The sequence below is a fragment of the Plectropomus leopardus genome, chromosome 21, assembly GCF_008729295.1.
Source record: "Plectropomus leopardus isolate mb chromosome 21, YSFRI_Pleo_2.0, whole genome shotgun sequence".
Lineage (NCBI taxonomy): Eukaryota > Metazoa > Chordata > Actinopteri > Perciformes > Serranidae > Plectropomus > Plectropomus leopardus.
In genome coordinates, this window is record NC_056483.1 from 17,560,932 (window position 1) to 17,588,367 (window position 27,436).

General features: G+C 38.5%; 2 protein-coding genes across 2 annotated transcripts in view; both read right to left on the reverse strand.

The window, feature by feature from the left end:
* Positions 1-27,436, reverse strand: part of ntng1a (netrin g1a) — a 172,311-nt gene that overhangs the window by 126,451 nt on the left and 18,424 nt on the right. The window lies entirely within an intron of this gene.
* On the reverse strand, positions 10,916-12,417 carry prmt6 (protein arginine methyltransferase 6). The gene has a single exon (XM_042510280.1). It carries the CDS (start codon positions 12,403-12,405, stop codon positions 11,350-11,352), a length of 1,056 nt encoding a protein of 351 aa, XP_042366214.1. The 5' UTR covers positions 12,406-12,417; the 3' UTR covers positions 10,916-11,349.

Below are 27,436 nucleotides of genomic sequence, written 5' to 3' on the forward strand. Positions count from 1 at the left end.
GCCTCCCACCCCACCCCCCAAAAATAATCATAATTTTAAATATCTTTTATATTTATTGAAAACACTAAGAGCTAGAAATCAACATAACAAAAGTTAGCTATCAAACGTCAACAATAATAAATAATAATTTTTTTTCCTTGTTTTTGTCCTGCATTGGAAGTTTGTTGTTGTTTGGTTTTTTTTCTTCATTTTTTCATGCACTAGTGATCTCCACATGCACTGCACTACACAATTTACCTGGAGTTTAGATTTTTTAAATGTATAATAATAATAATAATAAAAAGGGGGCGGAGCTGTGGCACAATAGGAACCTGTCTATGTTCTCTATAGGAAGACTGACCATTGCAAACCGATAAAAAGTAGAGGAACGTAGTCATTGTGGTTTATGGGAGACTTTAGATGTTAGTTAACTCATCTTGAAGTTTATTAGTGAAACATTGGACAGCAGGTTACAGTGTCGGCTATCTCAGCTGTGTAGACAGCTCTTCACACAGCTGCCTCTCTCTTCCTCTCCTCTGTGAGCCCAAGGGCAACTTGCCTTGCATGAACCTCTTTTTCTAAGTCACTTAGTGACTAGGAGAAGGAGTGCACAGTGGGAAGCTACCGAAGAGCACATTTAATTCCCTCTTATTGACTCAATACAATGACAGTGTAATATGTTCACTCATAATACATTTTTGAAGCTCATCTGTAGACTGTTAAGCAGTTTTATTCCGGGCCTAAAAACACTATGCTCAGGCAGATTGGGTTTACACAGTGACTCTGCAAATGAAGACTGCCACCTATAAAAGGTTAAAGTGCTTAAACACTGTTATCTTGTGTATATTTAACAAATTATGACTGAAATGTGTCAAAGAATATGTGATAGAGGTCAGAATGAAAGGAGGATGTGTTTGAATGTGGAGGATATTTCATAGATACACACACACACACACACACACACAACAAGACCATGTGTCCTCTAATCCATCAGTGGGTTCAATAGATTGCTCTTCACTTGAGAGACCGATAATCACGTGGCCCCGTGTTCCAATATCTTACCACTACCCTTGTGTGTTGTTAAGTTTCTTTTTTATTCTTGTCATATTTCATGTTGGTTATTCGAAAATTGATGGGTAAAGCTGTTTTTGTACATCCCTGTCTGGCGGACGCCAGGCATAGAGGTATTGGATTTTACGCCTGTTCAATGAAGGGTAATGTTGCCTTCATCCGGAGGAGTGTGTGTGTGTGTGTGTGTGTCAGTAGAGGGGGGAGGGGGAGAAGGGGAGGGCTGGTTATTCATAAAGAAATATTGTGTTTAAGCTTGTGCTCGATACAGTTTTATGTGGTAAAATGCAGCGGTGTCATCAACCTAAATCTGAGAGTGCACAGGGCTGAGACAGACTGCAGAACAGACTGTGGTGACCTCTGAAGAAGCATTCAGACTCTTTACACAATACAGAAATGAAAAATGCACTCATCTTGCTTTCCAATTTTTACTCAATTAAAAGTAAAAAAGTGTTAGCAGGGAAAAGTACGTAAAGTATTGTGGAGTATTAATGCTGATACATGGTTGGGCAATATAATGATATACACCAGGTAGAACTTTGTCAACCAACGGAGATTTTGTGAGACTGTTTACACAAAGTATTTATGCTATTAATGTTTCTGTTTTTATTCTGGTGTTATTATATCACTGTAAGTGGTGTTGCTCTATATATAGACTTATTTATAGACTTATTGGTACCCATGTGATGAAGTCCCATGATCATTCATGTAATTGACTGGACTGTGAAAGTGACACTCCAATCTGGTTACGGTATTAATACTGTATACCGTTTCTTAATGTAATCTCATTTAAAAGATTCATCACATCATGATATATATCAATATCTTAATACATAATAAGTGAAGAATATTCATTCACATTGCGCTCCCACAATAATGCATATTTGGAAGTAGTTTAGTGTTTTAGTCGTTAAGTAGTAGTAGTAATGTTTAGTAGTTAAATTTACAAAATTGCACCATATTCTATAAACTGATTTATTTGTATATCAAACCTAAATCTAGCCAATAACAAGTAACTTAAGCTGTAAAATACATGTAGTGTAGTAAAAAGTACAATATTTATCCTTGACATGGAGTAAAGTAAAAGTATAAAGTAACATAAAATGCAAATAATGAAATCAAGTGCAAGTATTTAAAAACTTTGCTGAAGAAAAGTACTTTTGTTAACGTATTTTGTCACATTGATCACTGATGATATGGACAAATTCATCAGCTGGTATAATCTTTCTAAGGGTGTACATCACGAGTTTCATCATGATACGATATTTTATCATTTCTTTGCACAATAATAAGATATTTGCTGTTAAACTGCTAAGACTCTTTAATGTTTCGGAAGGCCATTGTTTGCTTGGAAATGTTGCACAGATGTGCCATAGAAATTTTAAAAGAAAAGTGTATCTTTAAGATGACGATGTGTATCGATGTTTCCACTTTACATTGATAATATTGTATTGTTGATCACTAAATCAATAAATTGATCCAGATTACTTTTTTATGCAATAATGTTGGTAGGTAGAAACTGCAGAGTTAGTCATCTAAAGTTTAGGTCACAAAAACATTGCAATAAAGAGTTTGAATCTTTGCATTTCAGAGAAGAGTTTTCCATCTTGTATAGCTTTCAGGAGTTACACTTTTTGTAGACAAAGTGAAGCTTGCATAAAACTGAGGAGACCAATAAAAAAGGAAATGTTTTCTTTGCAATCATCACTTTAACTTTGTGCACTTTTCCTGCTCACATCATACAGACAAGGTGAATCAAAATGGTGTCTCCAGAGCTGCTATCTTTACTTCTTTTATAATCGGCCCAACTATGCAAAGCATCCTAACTTTCCCTGGGAGGTGAGACACTTAGTAAGAGTCTGGACAAATGTAGGGTTCACATTGCAGAATGGGATGCCTTGGAAAGGACTGAATCAGGTCAGTCACAGCACCTTTATGCACCTGCTGCATTTGGACTTTGTGTCAAAGCTTTATCACGCTTCTTTCAGCCTGCCACTAACCCTGCGCTCCAATCTGCCGCCTGCAGACCTCTGCTGCTTATCCAATTGTGCACGGTGTCCTAAACCCATAACCCAACCCACCCACATTGAAATATCATATTAAGTTATAAAACAATACCTGAGAAGAATTACATAGCGGCATAATCCAAAAAGTGCATGATTGAAAAAGGATTAGCAGACAGGAGTGAGGGGAGGGGGAATGTGGCCACACAGTTTGCTGGATTTGTACTTTGCTCACAGGCTGGGAGCCGTCTGCCTCGGGCTGATTGTGAATCGGGGCCATCCCGTTCAGATTTACGTGCCCCTGCGAGTGATTTGGGATTTACTTTCTTAACAGGAGCCGTCCAGATCTGTCCTTGTTGTACGATGTGTGTCCGTCCATGAAGTCACGCCTCACTGCTTTCAGCTGGATGCATTTGTGATAGGCAGTGGCTTTTTTTTGGCAGAGATTTACAGCTCAAGGCGAGAATAAACACTGTTTCTCATTTAAATAAGTGTACTGTTTTACTAGTTGATAAAAAAATATAGGAGCATACAGCGGGACAGTTATTTTGGGGTTTAGCAGCAGGCACAAGGGTCAGCTCCTGTTGCTAATGATAATGATGACAAATGGTCTGGCCTGCTGGGCCCCAGAGAAATGAAGTCCACCTCTCTGGGGCTTCGCCACCAAATTAGCTTTTGTCAATACCGTGTTCCTAAATTGTACTCACAGGATATGCTGACAGAAATATTGGTTACTGTAAGCGAGTGTGGGAAATGAATCCTATTGGCTTATTGTGGTGTCATTAGCATACGAGGATGAATGAGTGGCCATGATTAGAGTCCAGTCAGGTTTCAGCAGCGATCGAAAATGAGCTTTGCAGAAACACGCTCAATGATTTCCCCCCAGCTTTTAAGTGAAGAGTGAAGATTTAGGATTTATACTATACAACCCTTAGTGAGTTTTCATGTGCATGTTAATCTGGTCACTACAAACACTAACAGGAACAATTTCCTGCAGGAATTTAAATGGCCTTCCAACACTACTGACAATTATCTCAAACCCAATTACATTATGGAGATTTACATTTTCCTATTTTAGTTTTAGAATACATAATTCATAGCTTTAGTCACAGAGGGCACTATTTGATTTTAGCAAGGTGACAGCGAGGTATTGAACATGGAGGTGAGAGACCCTGATATCCATCACCTCGCAGCACCATTGATGCTACAACGTGTGAAGTGGTTTACATATTTCCATTTTAGTGATATGGTAAAAAGCCCAATATTGTACTTTTTTCTCTAAAGTCAGGTTGTCATTGTGTTGCAGTGGCATCAGGGCTGTTATTTTTAAATGGAGTGCTGTTAAGACAGACATCAGACCATATATTCGAATTTTCAGGGCGGTGCAGGGGGAGCCGTGTAAAACGAGCTGAATGGCTGTGGTGGACACAGATGTGAGGATCTGTACACTGTGTTCCCATCTTTCTACAGGCTGACATCTCAAGGACAAACCCATATCACTGCTGTAACATAAAAACCATGTAACTGCAAGTTGTGTATTTCTTTGACTTGTGACTTGATGTTTACATTGTCACTTATGTCTCTAGTGAGTTTTTTGAAATCACTCCTGTGACCAATGCACACTGTTACAACCTTGTTAGAAATCCTCAGATGCAAGAGAAAGTGGTACTCTCCTCTTCATCCCAGTTCTGCTCTCATTAATGCACCTGGACAGTGTCCAAAGATGTTGGATACTGTGTACCACTGTGCTTTGCTTTTTATTACTGCTGTGGTGGTTATATTGTACACCTTTGTATTTGTATGCTTCTGCTGAGTGACTATCACTGTGTGGGCAAAGATGTTCCCACAGTTATATATAAATTTCTCCTTGGGCTGGTTCCTCCTCACATGTGTAGAAAGGAAACCAATATGGCCTGTGCTTTCATCGACTAAGCCTTTTAAATATGTTGCCCCTTTTTTCTTGGGCCCAAGGACCCAAGGAAAGGGTCCGTGGGTATATACGCAAAGGGCTCCACAACCTCTCAACAAGGAGAAAGACACACAAGTAGTTGTTGTGGTGTTGCATCTCTTTGTCGTCATTATGGATTTTTTTGTGGTTTTGTGTCTATTTTTTAAAAAATGATTTTGCGTCTCCAAAGTTTTTTTTTGTCATAGTCATTTCGTGTCTCTTTCTAGTTTTTGTGTCATTTTTTGTGTCTTTGTGGTTGTTTTGCCTGATTTGTAGTTATTTTTGAGTCTGTTGCAGTTACTTTGCATATCTTTGTGGTATTTTTTTGTTTGTTTGGTTGTGGACATTTTGAGTCTCTTCCTGGTCAGTAGCTGACATTTTGCAAGTGGAGGCCATGGGGGACCCTGACCCTTTGGGTCGCTGGGCGTTTGCTGTTTTATGCTATTATATAACTAACTATATGCATTTAAAGTTAGGTATATATAATGGGCTGCTTAAGAGACAAGATGAGGTGTTGCCACAATTTATGAGCAAGATCAACCCTCACTCTCCCACAGCTGATCCAAATATGGTCACTTCTGGCCCCATAAAGATGGTAACATCCAAAATGCTGAACTGAGCTTGTGATTTAATTGTTAACACGATTATACAAAATTGTGAAATCATTAATTTTCCTAGAACGCATCACTTCATTCCTAACCCACAAATCATTACATTTATAGTCCAAAAGTTGAAACACAGGTTCTAAAGACTACTGGATGCACTCTGACACTGATTCACTGAGGCCTGGACCGTGTTGTCGCTCAGTCTCATCCACCAGTCCTGCATTGAACAATGAGTCTTGAAATCAGTTAGATTAAGCACATTGTCTATTGATTGGCTCCTAAATTGCTGCGCGATGCAAGACAAATAATCCCATTTCAAGTTTCAACACTTGTTTCTAATGTTTTCCAAACCATTTCAGGCAGGAATGGATCACAATTAGTTTAGCATTTAGCAGCCAAGAGTGGCCATGCATGCATGAGCGTGATTCCAGGCTTAACAGTGGCTGCCTGCGCTGCATTTGACATTTCCATTCTCCAGACCCCTTCCTTTGTGCTGTCTACTAGACTCCTTTTTTTTTTTAAACTAGGCACCTGTAGAAGGAGACATTCAGCCACTGTACGTGCACATTAGGCCAGCTGCAAGTGTAGAATTTAATTTGAATGAAAAGCGTAGGACTTTATTTCTGTCTCTCTCTGACACAAAAGCGCTCCTTGGGCAACAAAGACACTGAAAGACCCACCTCATACTGTATGGTCCTTTCACAGCAGAGCAATGACCCAAGAAAAAATCCTGTTTGACATTTGACAACAAGAATCTGACCTTGGTCAGATGTGGTCATAACCACGGCTTTCAGTCAGTCTGACTGCTTGACTTTTGAAAGAGAAAGAGTGTACATGGGTTACACACTTTAAAATGGCTGTGACTGCAACGTCTGTCAGCCACTGACCGTGAAGCTCTGGATTTCAAATGTGGTAGAACAAGATTTTGTTTGATTAAAGTGTCAGAAACACAGCATTTTTTTTTTTTTACCAGCGATCTCTTCCATTGCACTGAAAGTCATGTTTTGCAATGGCATGTATGAAACAACAGCTGCAAACCTGGAAGCCAATACTAACACGACTAGTGCTCTGATATTAATTGCAAAAAGTGGGTTATTCTCCTGTCAAATCACTACGTGGAAATTCCTTTCCCTTTCATTCATCTTACCTAGGGTTTGAAATCTGACATTCAATCTGACATCCTGACACAATTTTCAATGTCTGCATGTGTTTTTATTTACAATCAGATGTACTTGTTCGTCAAGACAAAAGATGCTCCAAAAACCCAGCTGATGACTATGGTAATATAGGGAGCAATGAGTAACTAAATGCCTAGTTTTTTAGCTCTACATAAACTTTCCTGAACAGTATAACTGAAGGACACTACAGAAGCGGTTTTCTCCAGTAAGCTGTGACAGGAGAGACTTCATGGAGGACTGCTTTCTACTTGACAAGCTTCCACTGTTTGTGTTTTCTAACTGTACACTGATCACATGCATCATGAGTTTGATTGCTGTGCTGTTTATTGTTTGAGGTTGCAGCTGCTGTCACTTATGTAACCGAGGATCTCGTGTCTTGAGTTAAATAGCACGCAAAGCCTACAGAGCTGTTCTATTTCAATCAGTCATCAGTGTTGAGGTGGCTGACTTCCCTACAAAACTTTTGAAGCATGGCGCCATGTCTTAGTTTCACGTCTCTGCTTTGCTTCACGTTTCAATGTGGGACTTATGTCTCACACAAACATCAACTTCATACTGCAGCCCAGTGTCAGAGGAAATGTTGGTATTATACAGTTCTGCAAAAACCGATATATTACATTCATACGTTTCATACATTTTGTATCAACGTTTCTAAAGTGACAGGTATGGTTATGTTTATATGAGCTGACTTTGTCATCAGTATGTGGAGGAGATGATGGATGGTGTGACGCCTAAGCGCGACACAGCCCAGCCCTGGGAGAAAATATCTGCAGTGTTTGTATGTTTCTGCACACCACAAACATTACATTTACAATGTATCATATCAGCATTTTCTAACGTCATTTCTGAAGCGACGTTATATAAGCCAACTTTCTCACTGGGATGTAAAGGCGATGGTGAATGGAATGTCACCTATGCGAGGCCAAGCTGCAATGTTCAAAACCAACAAAAAACACCACTGGTTGTCTTGGCAACCCTTTGCAGTGTTTCCACCAGTGGATGTGGCACCAAACTGATTGTTTTTTTGTTTTTTTTACAGGCACATCACAACATTTCCCTGTAGCATTTGAGCCACTAAAACATGGGTCTTATAAGCCAAAACATGACCTTTTCTTACCATAACAAGTGTTTTTTTGTGCTTAAATCTAGCCACACCAAGTTTCAATGTATCAACTACAAAATAATGCACAAACTTATCCATGGTTTGCAGAAACATTTCATACCAAATTTTTCTCGTACTTGGATTGCAAGGTGGCTACCAAGCTGCAGACAACTGTTCAAGACCAACAAACAACAAACCGGCTGATTTTTAGCAAGACATATGATAATTTCCAGCCATGACTGTGCCACCAAATCCAGGTATTTTAAGCCAAAACATAGACTAAAACACAAACAGTGATTTTTGTGCCTAAACATAACCACAACAACATTATAGCGATGTAAAATTTTACATATCTGCTACATAAGGCCCTTTTTTTATTGTGCTGTGATAGACAATATTCCTTTAAAAAAAACTTTTTAGCAAATCTGAGAAATGTTAAAGTGCCAAATCTTCTATGTTTAGAGAAAAAAATTATGGTCAAGAAAACCACTGAAGTCAGTTTAAGACCAGATTTACACTTCAGATCATTTCAAGAGGCTTTGATTTGGGGCTGGATGACTTTAGCCGCCTTTCTCAGATTCATTATGACCAGAACTAATAGTTAATCAGCTTGTTTGATGTCATTCTAAAAAGCCAGCAAGCAGTGTGTTTAATCTATCCGCTTTTTGCTGATTCACACACAGTCTTTGGATGTGTGTTTTTCTCTTCATAGGCTTAAAATGTTGCAATATAGTTCATCCGAGTGGAAACCAGAGGCTAGGCGTCTGCAGCTGAAAATGCAATTCAGCCATTATTCACTCTTTCCTAAACTGACAGACAATGCCCTTGATTTGTAGACACTATAGCTTGTGATTAATTTCCAATGTGTTCATTACAGAGTGGGTTCACATTTGTACTGATGACACTGAAACAAATGAACACCATATTTCAAATGATGATAGGGTGTAAAAGATGAATTATCATCTGACGTCTCCAGGAATTTATGTGTATTTATTAACTGCCGTATAATTAGAAATGCAGAGAAGGCGCTTTATTCTGCTCATTCACATCTTATGGCTCAAATTCAATGCACACTGAAATAGACTTCATCAGCTCGGTCCAGTGTCTACTTTAGTTACATAAATGTTTAATCAACATATTGTCCTTGGTTTGACCTGAGAGTAACACAATATTAAAAAACAAAACAAAACATAATAATAATGTGCCTCCAAAAATAATGATAATTAAATAAAACAACATATATATATATATATATATATATATATATATATATATATATATATATATATATATATATATATATATATTATAATATTAATAAGCATAAATAGAATTATTATTCAGTTGTTCTTGACTTAATGTCGATTTTTTTAACATATTTTGTCTTAAAATTACAGTTATGACTTTAACATTACTGGTTGACAACAAAATATTTATATAAGTTTATAACATATTTTGCTAGTGTTTTGTTCAAATTTTTATTTTCACTCAGAAAACAAAATAATGACAAAATCACAATTTGTCATAATTTAACATAAACATATTTGGTATCATGCTCAAATATTGGACCGTATCAGGCTAAAAACTCAGCTTTTTCAAAGTATTAATTAACCTAATGAAAGCAGGGCAGTTCTCCTAAAAGCGGACCTACATTTAAAGCATAGTGCATTCGCAATTAGTAATTTCAAATAAATGTGTAAAGCTGAAGTTTCCTCGGGGAAAAGTATGGATGTATAAATAAAGCCGTGGCAAACACATGCCCAGGATTCTTCCTGTACTTAGCTACTGTGTTTTGAGTCAGGACTCATGACACATGACACATGACACAGTCAAACCATTTATTAGAGTCTAGTTCCCATTTCTCATCCCAATAGTCAATGTAGTTTGTCAATAATTTTCTTTGAAACACAGGTGCCAGTCATACTCCCCGCAATATAATCTGCCAAAACCCAAACCCACTTATTGTTTGCCGACTCTAAAGTCATACAAAGTGAATCAATGACTGATAGTGAGCAGATTACAGTTTTTCTTATATGCATGATGATAAATTGATAAGCATGGTAATAAAACTATAAACTTTCATTAAAAAAAAAAAAAAAGATTAATTCTGATAATTGCTAATGATAAAAACTTTCACAACTTGGATAAAGCACGATTCTTATTAGCCAGAAAGAAAATACTTTGTTGCACACAGTCTTTGCTACTTTGCAGCATGCTGCAACAGAATTACAACTTTGGATAAAGTCAGTGGTTTTTGGCACCAGATGACAGCGTGTGCTAGTTTTAAACCAAAATAATGAGCCAATTTAGTTTGTTTTTAAAAACTGAAAACCAGCCAATGTAAAACACCTCCTGCCTGACAGCAGCTTGTCCAAGTCAATATATTGGTCTAATCCTCATATGAATGCAGCATTTTGATCAGACTGCACACAATATGCATGATTACATTTATTAGAATATCAGATGTCTGCAGCATGGTGTTGAATATATTCAACAATTTGTAAAAAGCTCAGATGAAACCACACACACACACACACACACACCTAAAATTGTTCATTAGCAAGAATGCTTTTATGGCCAAATGCTGCAAATGCTGTTTCAAATGTTTTTTCCAGTCTAGGAATAAAACTGTTAGAACCTACAGGAACTGAAATAATTAGCTGATTAATTGATTAATGGATTGATAGAAATTAAGCGGCAACTGTTTGACAATTATTACAGGGACTTCTGATTCAAAATGACCGAACTGAAGGGATTTTGCCTTTTTTTCTTTTTTCTGCACTAGTGTAGTAATCGGTAAGTACAGTTAGTATTACTGTTAGTAATAGTAAATCAACAGTATTTGGGTTTTGGACCGTTGATTGGACCAAACATTTTTGTTACATTTTCTAACAATTTATAGACCAAATGATTAATTGAGAAGTCAATGGTTAGTCATAATCCTACTTACTACTGATGCAATGTGTTATAAGTATGTTATTTGTTATAAATCACTAAAAAAAAACGGAATGCATTTCAAAATGATACTGTCATAACCTTATATTGGTCTCATTGAGTGAAAAAAATGCATATGAAAGGTGTTAAGGATATGCATTTATTTCTTCTACAATTTAGGTGTATTATTATATTAGGCCTAAAAACAAGCTTGAACAAGACATAAACGACTCCAAACTATGAACATGTAACATAAACAACACACTCAGTGGTGTTTGTGTCTGCTCCAAAAATGCACTATGATTTAGCCTAGAGAGATGGGTCAAAACCTATTGAGTATGTTAGCTGCAGGCCCATCATGCATTTGTATCATAGTTGCATCATAGCCTTTAGATCATTAAGCACCACACAGTCATTGCTCCACTTCCAAAACTCAGTGAGCAGGTTTGGGAATCTTAGTGACAGATAATAATCGAAGGGTCTGAGTGTGCTGCCTGGTGAATAAACTATAACACTAAATGTTGATGCTGAACTATGACTGAGCTTCGCTGCTCCAGTCAGGGATGGAAAAAGTCTTGGATTGTCTTTTCTGCTCTCCTATCGTGTAGTCCACATGGATACATATATGTCTGGCGCTTTCCTCCGAGGGAAACATGCTGATCTCTCCGGTAACCACTGTGTCCTGCACCACATCCACCGGAGCGTCCAGGTACAGCACCGCCTGCTTCCAGTGCGTCTCCGGTTTGAACGGGGAGGTGGAGAGCACGAGCGCTTGCGGCTTGTCCGGGCAGGGGAAAGTAACCGTGAAGTAAACACAGAAAGCGTTCACCGCCGCCGAGCCGAACGACTCGCACCGGAACTTGCCCTTCACCGACCGCAGCTCCTCCACGGTGACCGAATACAAGTCGAGCTCGGCGAAGCGGGCCGGGTGGGAGAGCACGTCTTCAACGGTCACCGAGTTCACGGTGATGTCGGAGTTCATGATGCACCTCCTGGCGAAGTCGGACATGCAGGACATGTCGACGCCGTACTGGTCTTTGACGGTATACCAGAAATGTAAGCGGTCCTCCACCACCGGGTCGCTGATGGGTGCGATGAACAGCTCGGCTTTGCTCGGTAGGATGATGCCACCCGGCTTCAGCCACTTGTCGCGTGCGTAGAGGACCGAGTTGAGCATGGACTCGTGCAGGAGGGCATACCCCATCCACTCGCTCACTATCACCTCCACCATCTCCGGTAGGTCCACCGTCTCCACCGTGCCTCGAATAACCTCAATTTTGTCCTCCATATTGTTCTGTGTGACTATTTTCACAGCCTGCTCGGCGATGGAGCAGGCTTCAACAGCGTACACTTTCTTAGCACCGGCTTGAACACAGAACATGCTTAAAACGCCGGTTCCTGCCCCGACGTCCAGTACAACTTTACCCCGTATGGACTCACTGTTCCTCAGTATCGCCATCCGGTACGTGTTGGTGCGGACGTGGTCCGCTATCATTTCCTCGTGGATAGTTACATCAGTGTAGCTGTCAAAGTACAGCCTGTCCTGTCGGGTTTTATCCAATTTTCTTTTCTTTACGACATGAGACATCTTCTCGGCTATGTGCTGCAACCTCACGATGTTTTGTCGCGCTACTTCCGCGTTGTGAAATGTGGAACTTGTAGTTTTCCAACTGTACCCAATACGAGAGACTCATCTTTTAGTGAACTACAACAACTCCCACAACCACACACCGGTGACGTAGAGGTCGGATTGCTGCATTCACTGACAGAAGGGAGATATGTTAACATGAGCTTCTGCTGGGCAATGACAGAAACGGCGCCCCTTTCTGCTTTCTCTGGCTTGCCATATCAGTTTAAGATGTGGCACTTTATCAAATTGTTTTTTTCTGGCCACATAAAGTCACCTGTCATGTCCTTGTAATAGTACAGTTATTAGCACAAATATACCCGCCTGTGATGTCTTTCTTTTTTTTTTGAGAACAATATTACAATTTGACTTTGAGAAACTCCCTTTATTATGCCCCTATGCCTTTATTAATGAAACTACTATAATTTTACATTAGCATCCCTTTGTGCTCATGTCGACAATGCTATGGCTTATTATTGGACAAGACATTACAGTAATTGTAGAAACTATATATAATACGCCTTATTGTAAAAGGTTATGCCTGACTGTCCCTCTGAGGAGTAGAAAGGCGAAAAGAATGGCTAGAGTAACTACAGCTACAAAATTATAATTATGCTGTAATAATTGTTTGTATGTGTGTGTGTATATACATATATAATATATATATATATATATATATATATATATATATATATATATATATGCCTTTATATATATATACCTATATATACCTTTTGCTCCAATGATACTCTGATCTACACTAAAAAGACTCAAAATATAGTAGTGACCTTTTTAAAAAATATCATCTGCACTTTAGAACTTATAGTTTTAAGTTCTGCCAACAGCAATGCACTTTATCTTCTTTGTGTCTTATTTCTCTCTTATTCCTCTATTCTATTTTTGCTTTGTGTGAGTTGTGCAGTGTTTTTTGACGTGTACTACTCTCCGTGCCTTATAATTGCCCTTTGGGGACAAATAAAGCGATCTGAATTGTATTGAATTGAACTGAACTGAATTGAACTGATTTGAATAACATATTTTGAAAGTAAGTTTACATTTTCTGAAATGTGCAAAAACTGACTTTCACCATCACATACCTTGTTGTTTACAAATACTGAGATATTACTTACAAGCCTTTAAGTACTGTAAGTGCCCTGTGCAAAAGCCAGAGTCACCATAACCTCTTCATCACCACCACCACACACACCACATGCCAAAAAAGAGCACATTAGGATGTAACCTGTTATTCCATCCTCCATGATAGTAGAACTATATTGTGCAACTTAAAGATTACAGAAGCCATATATATTTTCTAGGCACTAATTTGCACCACATGATGCTTGATGCGTTTTCAGATTCTTGACATATCCTTGTCGTACTGCCTTTGCAGGACTTTACATTTCAGAGTACATCTTTGAGAAATCAACAGAAGCAATACAATATCTGCAGTATTTCACTCTCTATAATTAAGACAGGATCCAATCATCTATAGTAAATCTACTGTACAGTTTCTGTCTCATAACATGTTGCACAACACAGCATGTCCATTACCAGTTCTGAGCTTTCCCCAAAGTTATGGCAGGCAGAACACAGCTGCTTGTGACTCAGCTCTCCTCTCTTCTAGACAGTCCTATGGGACCCTCTGCACTCTGTTTCAGAGATCTTTGGCAGAAGATACTGGACAAATGAGCGGGAGCTGTATTCCATTTCATAAAGATGAGAAAAAGAGAGAAGGAAGCAGTTCTTTGAGAGGAGAAATACAGCAAGATGTTAGATATTTTGTTGTTTCCAACACTCACTTTTAAAGCACGAAGACCGCACAGCGTAATGCAAGAAATGTGAAATAATATCATTGAAAAATAGGAGGAAAATACTGCTGGGAAATTTGTGTGTGTGTGTGTGTGTGTGTGTGTGTGTGTGTGTGTGTATGTGTGTGTGTGTGTGTGTGTGTGTGTGTGTGTGTGTGTGGGTGGATAGGTGGGTGTATGTGCGTGCATTCACATTTACATGCTTCTTCTAAATTTGTATCCAATGCTTCCTTTCATGCACTGGCACTCCTGGGAAAATGTGTGCATTTAATAATTCAGTCTTTTCAAAATTATATAGAGAATAAAGGAGGGAAATAATTCTGCATGAACTGATATGTTTTCAGCTTGAGTAATGGAAACAGCAACCATCAAGGGAAAATGAGCCATACCTTTGTAGTAAACACTGACTTGATATTCAAAGCTCTAGTTTTCCCTTTTGGATATATTTGATTTATGTTAAACTAGAAACACAATAACACCAAACATTATCTAAAGATGCAGTGTAATCCTTGAGTGAGCCAAATATCAAAGCTGAACACCCACAACCGACTGTTCAAAAGCAACACTGGACGAAGTGCAAAGGAGGAATGGAAATATACAATAGCATAGATTAGTGAACCGTGAAATACAGACAGTGGAATTGAGATTGTGAGTCTATGCATTTGGCAAGAGACGTTGTAGCCGGTAGACATAACAGACAGACAAGCAGCTGTTGGCCATGTTGTCCTCTCCTCCTCTCAAGCTTCAGGTAGATCTGCTGCCAGGCCCAGACACAGCCAACACTCAGCTCCCACTGAGATGCCTGGCACACTTTACCTTTATCTTTAAAGTAAGTAAATAACAATGCGTCTGTATTCATGCAGTGAAAAGTCCACTATACAACAAGTTGTTACAGCTGATCCATGTTTAGGTCAACAGCATGCGCATCAGAGGTACAACATGATAAAGAACCATGTTATGTTAATGGGAAACCAGGTTAAAATGTCTCTCATATATTTTTACAATGTCACAGAGATATTTGAGGCTTCCCTCTCTGCACAAAAACGCTGCAGAGCTCTATCATCAGCACAGTTTGTACACTGTAAAATCTGACAAGTTCATTTTACCCTAAAAAAAAAATAATCTAGGAAACAGATTGCCTTGGAAAATGTAAGTACATTTAACTATTAATCTTATTATATGTTAAATTTATATCTAATTGTTAAGTTTAATATTAAAATTAAGTTATATTTACTTAATTTTGTGAAGCTGCTGCAACTTGAAAATGACAAGTTTAATTAAATTGTTTTTCCCCAAGTTTACATACATCAGTAAACCAAATACACTGCATTCTATAACTGTAATCTGCCGGCTTCATACTAGTCAATTTATATTTGTATTTTCTTACACATGTTAACAAAAGTCAGAACTCAAAGCTCTCCAAACTTCATTGTTAGCTAAATCCTTTGTCATGATCAAGTTAAGTCAGACTAACCTGGTTTAGTGAAGTTGCTAACACTCAGAAAAGAACAAGGTAATTTCTCTTGACATTTAATTTTAAGTTGCAACAACTTAACAAAATTAACTTAATACAACTAAATTTCACATAAACTTAACACTTAGACATAAAGTACACATAAATTATGATTTGTAGTTTTATTTACCTTTTGAAGGCAATTGGTTTCCAAGATTTTTTTAAGATCAAATTTTCAGATTTTACAGTGTATGCTCAGGTAAATTGGCAATCCTTGACCAATTGTATGTGACCTTATATTTTGGCATTTGTAAAGGATACTTTCATGTTTGATGCTACAGAGACTCTGAAATGAACCTGGAAAATTTGATTCAGTGTGGTTTTTAATTGGGCTTCATTGATGTTTTACTTAATATTGTGTCAATGATACTTTTTTTGGCTTTTGCCTTTATTATAAATAGGAGTGTTAAAGGGGGAGAGAGAGGGTGTGACATGCAAAGGGCTGCAGATTGGAGTTGAATCCAAAGCCGCTGCGGCGAGGACACAGCCTCTGTACATGGGGCGCCCGCTTTACCAGGTGAGCTACTGGGCGACTCAATAATACTTTTTCAACTCATTATTCCCACTGTGTCTTTTCGTTTTATCCCACAATAAATGGACACTGGGGATGCAGCAATGCAATCAGAATAGAAAAAGAAACATAACTAATACATATTTGATCACACATTTCTCAAGTTTCTGTTTCTAAGAAATCAAGATTCTCTTTCGACTGTCTGGCTAATGGCATGAAATGTTCAAAAACTCCATAACGTTTCTTTAAACTCCAGTGTCTGTTTGACTCAATATCAGATGATTAGTTTTCGCTAAATCCGCCATCTCTAGCAGATTTGTGTCTGTATAGCAGTAGTGGGCAGTAACAAAGTAAATTTATGTGCTTCAGTACAGTTTTGATAGCTGTACTTGCATATTACTTTTTTGGAACTAATTACTTTGACTCCACTACATTTGAAAGACAAACATTGTACTTTTGACTCCTCTACATTCCTATGAAAACTTGTTACTCGTTACATTTGCTTTCAGGTCAGTGGATAATTTTTTTTCTTCTCTAAAATGCAAAAGTCCGTAAACTGTGACAATACTGTTCTGTGGGTGTGGCTTGTTTGTCGAAGTGGTGATTGCGCACCTCTACATCACGCATGCACTACTCAGGTAAGGAAGCTCATCAGTGTAGTCAGGTGGAGAGGAGAAGTCATCAGCAGGTGGTTGTATATTTCATTATGCGGTGTTAGTAATGGCTATGGCAGCAGATGGAGATGAGGATACCCCACCACTGCATTAAAGAAAAGACTGGTGGTCCTTTTGTTAATACATGTTTCTATTGCCATTTGTATAGGCTCGGCAGCACATTCAATGAGTTTTTCATTCTGTGACAATATATAATAAAACATTATGATTGAAAAAATATACTTTTAATATTGGATTTTTTTTAATGGTACTCCATTACTTTAACTCAAGTAATAATAGGACACAGGAACTTTTCACTTTTCACTATTAATACTTTGACTTAAGTGATAGAGTTGTGTACTTTGTCCACTACTGCTGTTTGATGGACAAATGCACGATTACAGGTTAACTTAAAAACTGACATACCAGACAGAAACACCTCCCCTCTGTTCTTTTACTTTTGTGGTAAATTAATGTAGCCAGTTTTTAGCTTTATCCAGTGTTAGCTTTAAAATAGCTCATAGCTCAGCAACATCACTGGTCCATACGGCCGTAAAAACTTAAGCAAATCTGCTGGAGACAGCGGATTTAGCGCTAATTAGCTGAAATTAGGTTGAAGAATTACTGGCGTGTAATGTAAAAAGTATAACAAACAAACTATTAAATGGCATTTGTTAGAGACAGTCCAAAGCAAATTATTTATTTCATCATAACATAAACTTGCTCCAGAGACAAAGGAGATGGTATTATTACCTCAACACAAGGCCAGACTATGCCCCCTCCCCTGGGAGACAGATCATGAACTCCCATCTTCTGCATGACAGTTAGGCTTCAACCACCTTGCACTCACTTTCTGCCTCAATACATACAGACCACACTATTCCCAGCCTTGGCACAGGCCATATGTTTAACATGTAAATCGTATGGTGTGCAATCATCTGGTAGAGTATACTGGGCTGTATTTTTTGCACAGCAGTGTTGGATAGTATGTCTTCCTTTATGTACAGTATATATACAAAAATACAAAAATCCACACATGTTCACACATGTACACACACCTCTTAACCTTATGCTACCATCTAGTCCCAGACACAGTTTGTAAAATCTAAATATCTCCCCATTCTCAAATGAGTGGAAGATTTGAACAAAAAATTAAAAAATAAAAACTAAAAAGCTGCATATTTGCACAGCTCATCCTCTTTAATTAAACTTGGCCAGTTGCTGTTTGCACATCTAAATCCTTCTCCCACATACCACTAATGAGGAAATGATCGGGTCTAAGGAACGACAGAGGAGTGTTTGTGCGTTGTGTTCATGTGTTCTTATTTTGTGTGTGTGTCAGTGACCTGTTTGTGGCTGAAACATGTTGAGTAAATACAAAGAGATAATGCTGAAGGCAGGAGAAATGGTGGAGAAAGTGGAGCAGGCACGGGTCGGTCAAGCATGGCGGGTCCGGTGGTAGCCCAATCACTTCTGACAATGAGGGGTGTCGTAGAAAAATCAATAAGCAAGCTTTCATTTTTGTCATCTTTCTCTTCCTTAAAGCTCCAAAAGTTGTGTGAAGACTTAACGGCGTGGCTCGTGTGTTAAATGGAGAGAAAGAATGTTTTTGATATTGTGAAGTGAGAGAGACAAAGGGGGAGGATATATCAGTAATAAAGCAAAGAAACCGAAATCAACAATAAGTGAATAGAAGTCTGAAGAGGGGAGAGAGATAAAGGGGAAGCGCAGTGTGGGCTCTTTGTACTGGAAGCCCATCAGCAGCTGCTCTTCTTCTTAGCCAGCTGCTGTCAGCATGCACAGCCTCATGGGAACTGCCTGTGTCCTGTCAGTATTACTGGATCTGTCAGCTGCTGCAGCAAACACTCACACAATAACCCAGCCTTGCATACTTAGATATGTATACACGCATGTATAGCATACATACATGCATTGCAACCTGCACGAAAAAAGAATACTGAGGCCACTGAGGACACAACCTCCAGCAGCAAGATACAGAATATATACTATGTGCACACACATCCACACACAGCCATCTGTTTTGGCGTCATGATCACCCATTTCAGAGGAAGGCAGACTGCTGAGCAACAAATACAAAGGTGCAATGGCTTCATATTGATTGTTCCCAGGGATCAATACCAGGCTGCTTTGATATCTCACTCCCAGAGAAAGAGCCCACATCTGTGAATGCCGGTGTGTCATAACACACTTTCCATCCCTTATTCCCCTCCTTATTCACCTGTTTCTTACAGCAAACATAATTCATCTCGACAAAAAGACTGTTTCACGCGTGGATCCATCTGGATGCCCTTTCAGAGTGTACGTTATCTACTTTCATGCTTTGACATCTCCCTATATGGACACAGTGTGTGCCAGTACTTATCAGTGGAAAAGTTATAACAACGGCCAGAGCAAAATTTCCTGCCCCAGGCGTTTTCATTGCCCTTGTTTGTACAGTCTACGAACCACCATCACACACACACACACACACACATACACACCACTCCCAAGCCCACTACCGTTCAATTGCCCCAACCAATCACTTTACAGGATCTTGGCCTGTCAATCCAGAGCTCCAGTAATCAATTCATTAATTACATCCCTTTCCCTGCAGACTCACTTCCCTCATGCCACCCCAGTATCAGTTACATTACACTGCAATTAGATTAAATTACTAAGAACAACCTGCATGTGACAGCCGTTATGGCAGCGTCAGGGAGGTATTATGCTGACTCCACGGCAAACCAACTGCGCAATTTGTAAAATGGAAATATTGTCTCTTTGGTAATGGAGGTTATTTGATAAGTACATAAATGAGGAGACACTGTAATCGTCCAATCAGGATTCTGCAAATGCCAGGCCTGAAGTCTGGGGTAGTTTTGCTGCTTGAAAATAATATTGTACAGATTGAAACAAGGTGTATTATGACCACTAACTATATATAATCTTAATTTATTTAACAATAATGGATAAAAGTTGAAGGTCACGTTAGAGGAATAGCTGCAGGAGGAAACAGCTAGCATGGCTTCAATCTGTCTAGCGCTGCCTCTAAATTTGACTAATTAATATGTTTAATACCTCCTTTGTTTAATCATTTTTAGATTTATGTATGTGTACAGATGAAACAAACATTGCTACATGTTCATTATTGAACTGCAAAGCAAACAACACAAGTAGACTTCGAGGTAGATAACAAATAACAAGAATGAAAACTATAATGCAAGGATTCTGCCTACAAATATTATGTACATAGCTCATATATACCATATAGTTTCTTGTAATGATATGACAAAACACTTTATTGAGAGTGCATAGACGAGATAAAAAATACTATACAGTGAATCTATACATGCTTATGTAGAGATGCTGGTATCATTGATTCTTTTATTTTTTCCCTTTAAAGTTTTCATGCTAACCAAATCACCTGCTAGCTCATTTCATATTAAGAGATCAAGCTTCACATCTAGCTCTTTGCAAGAAAGGCAATAAAAGTTTTTCTCCAAATGTCGAACTATTCCTTCCAAAACAATGTCACCGTAAAACAAAGACCTTATCAGAGTTTGTTTTTATGATGTAGCCTCTATATAAAAGTTTTCTTTATGAGGGGCGTGCTATTAGGAGAGGAATACCAGAAAAAAGTTTGCCCCCCCGCCCCCCAGAAAATGTTGGGAAAAGGTCATAGTAGCTCCAATGGTCATAGTAGCACAATTTACTGTAACAATTCCTTCCATAAAGGTACTATAGAGCCCAAGTCAGGCCACCCTCTAGCTACAGAATAACAGCTTCATACTGTTGGAACAGTCAGCAGCTGGCTACTACAGTTCTCCATCTCAAGCCGATTTACTGTGCTGATGTCAGACGGGCCAGATTCAGAATTGAACTTTTTTCTTACATTATCAGACACCTGAAACACTGTATACACAACTTGCTACAGCAATAGAGCAATGATTTAGATTGGTAAATATATGTAGAAGTAAAAACATTTTGTCAGAGAAAATTCTGCATATTTTTACAACTTGTTCATTTTAGATAAATCATAATTCCACAGCACAGCCACCCTTCTTTGTTAAATTCCTAATCATGGATAAGTGAAATCCTGGGACTAATATATGCACACACAGGTTTGTAGTTAGGTGTCTGGGACTTTCTGCTCAAGAAACCAGTTGTGTTCTGTACAAGACAGGATTACTGTACCTGATAATCCTGTTTTGTACGTGAGGCTTTGCATTTTCTTCTACTTCTACAATTAGGACGGGAACTATGGATCACCAGTGAGCCACGCCAACTGCAGACCACTAAGAAATCAATTCTGCCTCCGATCTTTGTCTATGAGAAGCGAGTAATTCACTTGTGGTGCAAAGCAAGCACGCAACCTGAGGCAAAGGGCAAGACATGAGTTAAAAATTCAGTCCACTTCATGCAAATGCATGCTGTGTTTGCCATGAGAGGATCAATCCAGTTGGCCAAAGAGGATGACATTTTGTGTAATGCTTCTAGCAGCTTTCACACTTTGTTGCGACGAGGAAGTTAAAGTTGGGATGGAGAGGGAAGGGGTCAAGAATTGCCGATGGTTTAATATGAGCTAATAACACTTATTTATCACTAAATTATATTAAAGTAATAGTTTGACACATATATTAAATATGCCTATTTACTTTCTTGTCAAGAGTTAGACAAGAAGATGGATTCTTATATTTGTAGGTTAAATACTTGAGTACAGACAGCCTGTCCAGCTTGTTCTCATGCACTGTTCCTACATATACCAAAGTAAAAATAATGCATCATAATTCGTATACAACACATGTAATCTAATTTGTGAATAGGCCACTTTACTGGCAAGATTGTGATCATGTGAAAAAAGGCTGATGGAAGAAGGAAGTATTATTAAAAAGAGCAATCCACGAAGACGGCAAGTTGGGGTGGTGGATGGATCAAACAAATACAAATACAGGACTTTCCCCAGGGAGACCAGTGCTCATGTCCCAGGTGAAACCAATTAAACTTTAGGTTATTTTAAGGTACGTACATGCATCGTCGTGGGGCGCTAATTCATATACCATACAAACTGTGATTTTTTGTCTGTTTGTTTTTTGTTGATATCATATGAACTGTTGTAAGAGGACATGTCAGCCAGCAAGCTTAGCTACGCAAAAAGACTGGAAACAAAGGGAAATAACCAGCCTGACTCTGAAAGCCATCTATCAGCATCTCTCATGACTGATAACATCCGTATTCTCCCTTAACCTTCTCCCCTCATTCATCCATTTCATCCAATATGTCTGATTTAGATTCAATTTAGAAAAAACTCTGAATTTTACTTGTGTATTTAAATTTCTTTTTAGCAGAAGTGGTATAAATTATTCAATAATTGTAGCCTTAAAATTTGTCTAAAATGATGTAAGATTTTTTATTTATCAAATCAAATGTGATTCCTTTTAAATGATGAAAAATACAACATAAAGTATGTTTTGTGTACATCACTGACAAGTTGACAGAAGCATCATTTTCACTGTAAGTGAAAAATGCAACTTGGCTTGTAATTAGTGTAATCTGTCTTAACCATGTTATTCACATGTTTATCTGTTGATGTATCTGTTTATCTTTACCTCTGTAAAGTATGATAGCAAGTGGTGTTGAAAGTGTTCAAATACCAACAACACAGCCATGTGATGAATAATGTTTGCATTCAGAAAATTTGCATCGTCCTCATTGCCTCTTTGATACAACGTTGCCTCCTGTGTTTTGCTGTCAGTTTTAATTCTTCTCATGTACTCTGGTCCAAGTTCAAGTCATTCACTGGGAGCGAATTAATTTGGAAATCCTGTCACCTGCCATGATTAAGCCTATTATTTGTTGACTGACTCCAAGGCAGTGCATGTTGCCTTTTGTAGCCTAAGTATGATATCAAAAACAGCCAAGGAAATGCTAAGTCTTAGGTTACAAGGTACATTTCGACTGAGAAAGAGAAGATAAGCAGGCACAGAGAAATTTGAAAACACTGACATGCACAGGAAAAGATATGTACCATCATAACGCATTGTTCAATTTTCTTTTAATTTAAAACACCTCCCACTTTAAACATTTAGCTATTTGTTGCTTTGCCATTACGCAAGGTCAAGATAAGTCACACAGCTATGTTCTCAACTTCATTTGTGTTTGTTTTCCCTTCAATAAATAGACTGAGAGAGAGGCCTGTACTTCTGAGGTGATAAGATCCTCCCGGCTTGTTCTTCGCACTGACCTTGGGTGCTGCAAAGTAAAAATCGATGCTCTTTCAGGAGGACAGAAGGCAGTATTCACTTTCTGTTAAGGTACCGTGCATCTTCCACAGAGGGAAAGACAGGGCAAGAGAAAACCTGTGATGTTAGTTAGTACGTGTCAGTGGAGGGTTTATCTGAACAGATAGACACAGACACATACACACAGAGACACTGGCGCCGACATTAAAGGATAGGGTTAGAGAATAGCTCAACTATAGTGGCATATTGTTTAGAGTCAGAGATTCGGCAGTTAGCTTCATCTATCTCAAATCAAACCTGCCTCAATCTGCTAATGCTCAAAGAAAGAACTTCATTAGCAGCTTGAAATGTCTTCAAAGCTTTATGTTTAAATGGAGACATTTAAGATCTCATAATGCACTTAATATTAAAAAAAAAAAAAAAATTGGTGTCAGCACATGCCTGAAAAAGCCATGTTGACGCCAATGACTGACTGTACAATTCCAACAGGTCGCTAAACTGTAATGTGGTAAACGTAGATACATGTTTTCTATTGTTTACCATTTCCCCTCTAAAGCTGTAGAGGTTTAATTACAAATCAACTTAAACTAATAAATTAGCTGTATATCATAATTTGGTTGCACACCAATGAGATCCTGCTTCTGTCTATTAACTCAAATGAATTCTATTGGCACTCTATGCCACTTCTCTGCCTGCAGGATATAATGAGTCAAAACAAACTCCCTAACCCACCAGTGATTTTTGTGTTTCCTCTGGCTTTTTTATGCTTTGGAAAAAATGAAATTTTTCTTTAAATACTGAATAATGTTTGATATTTTTAAGCTACCTGATTTATTCACATGAAGCAACCAGTGAGCAAAAGCTTGTGCAACTGAAGACACTTGCACAATTTAATGTTTACATAGCAAAGACTGATGGACAATAGAGCACCGCAAAGATGATGTTTTTTTTGTAGGCTGACACAGAAGTTAGCTTCACTCTGGTTCACTTGTCAAAAGTCCTGTGGGTTTTTTTTCATTGGATTTTGGGTTAATGCAGAAAATAAACTCTGTGGCAAACAAGAGTTCATGATACTTAATAAACATGATAAACATTTTTTTTCCCAGAAAGATTATTCACCAATATTCACCAAAGAACACCACTTTCAGGATTTTTGAAGCCTAAATGCAAACACCAGACATAAAAAGACAACGTTAGGCCATAAACAAACTACACCACGGTCGCATGACTTCGCGTCGTCACCACAATGAGGCTGTAAAGCCGTGTTTGGTGCAGCTCGATGTGATGCCGAATGGGGTATTTACTAAAGTACTTTATCCTGTTGAACAAAATGTGAACCTCTTTTCAGCTTGTGTTAACCACAGACGTTATTTCAGACATCCAAACAAAACCCTATTCAAAGATCCCACTGACTCTAAGACAGAAACCAGGATTGCTGAAATACTAACTAATGTCTGGGTGGTAAACATTTGTCAAGCATTCATTGCCAAAATTGTTTCTTCAGTATATAAAAAACAACTGAGCTCTGAAAAAAATGTAAAACGCGAGTTTAAATATACAATCCTGCTGTATCTCTGCAGGAATAATCAAATATTTCTTTAAAGTAGGCTACTGTAGACAGGCAAAGATGCTTCTCTGACTCTCCTGTCAGCAAGACGCTGAGTGAAGACAGGTGGCGAGAGATTTAGCTGTACAGTATTGCTTTCCTCCAGCCAAATCAGAAAATCCATTCAAGCACATTAGCAAAACTGCTAATTGCTAGGCTCTGTGTGTCTTATTGCACGCATTGATCTGTTCACAACCTCCTCCAGTTGAAATAGAATTGTGAAATTAAAGACCCTAAGTGGACAGATAAAGGATTTTGTGCCATGTTCAGTCACATGATTGAGATATGATAAATATATGGAGTTGCTATATAGAACCTGAAGGAAAAGGCCAGTCAGGGATTTTCTTCGGCTATAGAATCGTCTCTTTAGCTTAGAGTGACAGATGCTATTGAAATTCTACTTGAATAATTCAAGTCCAAGGACATGAATGTCTCAGCATGATCAAATCACTCCTGCACTATACATGTGTTATTTAAAACACCCTGTCCTCTAACCTTATTGGAAAAAAAGTCATATCCACCGTCCATATGCAGCCAAAATATTTTGAAACTAATTTGTTAATCCAGCTTCACCGATCTCATTCATTCTGATTTCACTTCCCATTCACTGCTATACAGAAAAGGGTGATGCATAAACATTTTCATTTGCAACTTGACTTGCTACTTTTGCTTAGCACAGAGTTTAATGGGTTTGGTAAGATATAGGCACAACAACGATAAAGATCATGGAAGAAAGTAATGCTTACAACTCTACCAATGTTACGTCTCGTTCCACTGATACTTCGTCACACAGTAAGTACAGTGGCCGTCACACTACAATATAATGCATGTTCACACAGAGCTGGCTCAATGTTCAGTTCACACACATTTGCGTTCATAGTCCACAATTTGTATTTTAAAGTAAGTCCATGGTTCCAAAAAATGAACTACTTACTGTGATTTTTTTCCATTTAAAATTGGGGCAGAGGGTAAGATTTTTTTTTCCCAATGGAATCTGTAGTGTTTTTCTCATAAAACTTCTGAAATATTCACATGCACTGGCTTTAGCAGTACAAGTAGCTCCATTAACTGAGTTGCCATTTACACTTGCAAATATATCGTAGTTTGTTTCCTTGTCAAATAGAGTTTTCCTCCTGTTAAAATGTGTAGTCCCCCTCTGTGTGAATGTAGAGTAAAAGCTTTGCTTCAGATTTAGATGGGGATAACACATAACAATGGGGAAACCATCTTTGGCATGCTGGGTGCCGTAAAATGCAGTGCCTGATTGTTGTTAATTGTAATGAGAGTAAATACCATTCATGTTTAGTAGTTGCAAATGAAAATGCTCATTTCAGCGTTCACAGAGAACACATTCACTGCTCTTTTCGTGCGTTCATACAGTGCATCACACTGCATTTGTTCAGATTGCTACAATGATATAGAAAGTAAAATTTCTGCGAGAAATCTTGAAGTCTTGCAAAAAACAATATGTGTTGATGGAGGAAAGTACTGTTAAGTGGTTACATTTTTAAAAAGTGATTTAAACCTTAGGTCAAGCAGTTAACCTAGTGTGCTTTGAAATGTTAACTTACCCACCTGGACCCTTTTCCCTGTTAAATAATAAAGGACTATAAAAACATTTACACTGTGCTATGACCCTTTAGAAAAACTAACTGGAGTTCATTACTCAACTGAATTAAATGATGGTATTATCAGTAACAAGTAGTGACCATGTAGACCCCAACCTCCCCTTTTTTCTCTGCGGTGTATATGTGCTCGGGTGTTGTTTACCCCACATGTTAGCTTACTGTTACACAAAGTTGACCCAAAGTAAAATGTACTGTCTTGCCTTGGGTGCTTTTGATGTCCTTATTCAAACCTGTCATAGTGACTATGTGGGCCCCAGGCAAATATAGCCAGTGTCCTCAGGCAGAGTAAACAAAGTGCGACTGTCCACTCCAAAACACACGTTTTCACATAAAAAGAAACCTCACAGCAGACGTCTGTTTGGTTTAAAGCCACATTTTAAATATATTTCTTATTTTAGTGGCATGTGAACAGGAATTGCTCACTGGGGGAAGTGCCTGATTTCCTTCCTCAAACTTCTACTGGTGTGTACCTGCTAAGTAACAACACTCTGGGTGTGATGTAGCTGCCTCTAAAAGTGAACTGTTGGAAAAGCCGCTGCCTTTACTCTGAGGTTCCTAAAAAGTTGCACTTGGGGATCCAGAGAGCCATGACTCTTCATTTTGCTTTGTGTTCAACCCCAAACAATGACATCGTCTATCTAAAGCGATGCTCTGCACAAGTGCCGCCATTCTGACCTCTAATTGGCGAGGCAGCATGTGCCGGAGGGAACATTACACTGCATTCCTAAATGGTTACTCTGGGCCACTGCACAGGACATTTAGTTAAAGTTGGTCATTCTCCTTCCCCGGAGAGCTGCTAAAGAGTTTGCAATATTGCTTGCAAGAAAGTGCAAAGACATACAATGTGCTGTAGATGACAGGATTCCGCCATGCGGTCCCTGGATGCAGTCAAGATGGCAGGCCGCACAGCATGGAGCTAAGTAATGCCCCGCTGCAGCTGGCTAATAAGCTGTAAATAATCGTCTGCGCTTCAGCCCCTCTTTTTCTCTCTATTCTTTCTAGCATAATATGAAAACATTCAGTTGGACCAAGCA

What these genes read in the sequence shown, in the direction of transcription:
- prmt6 (XM_042510280.1), bottom strand. Translation starts at nt 12,405, where the DNA reads ATGTCTCATGTCGTAAAGAAAAGAAAATTGGATAAAACCCGACAGGAC.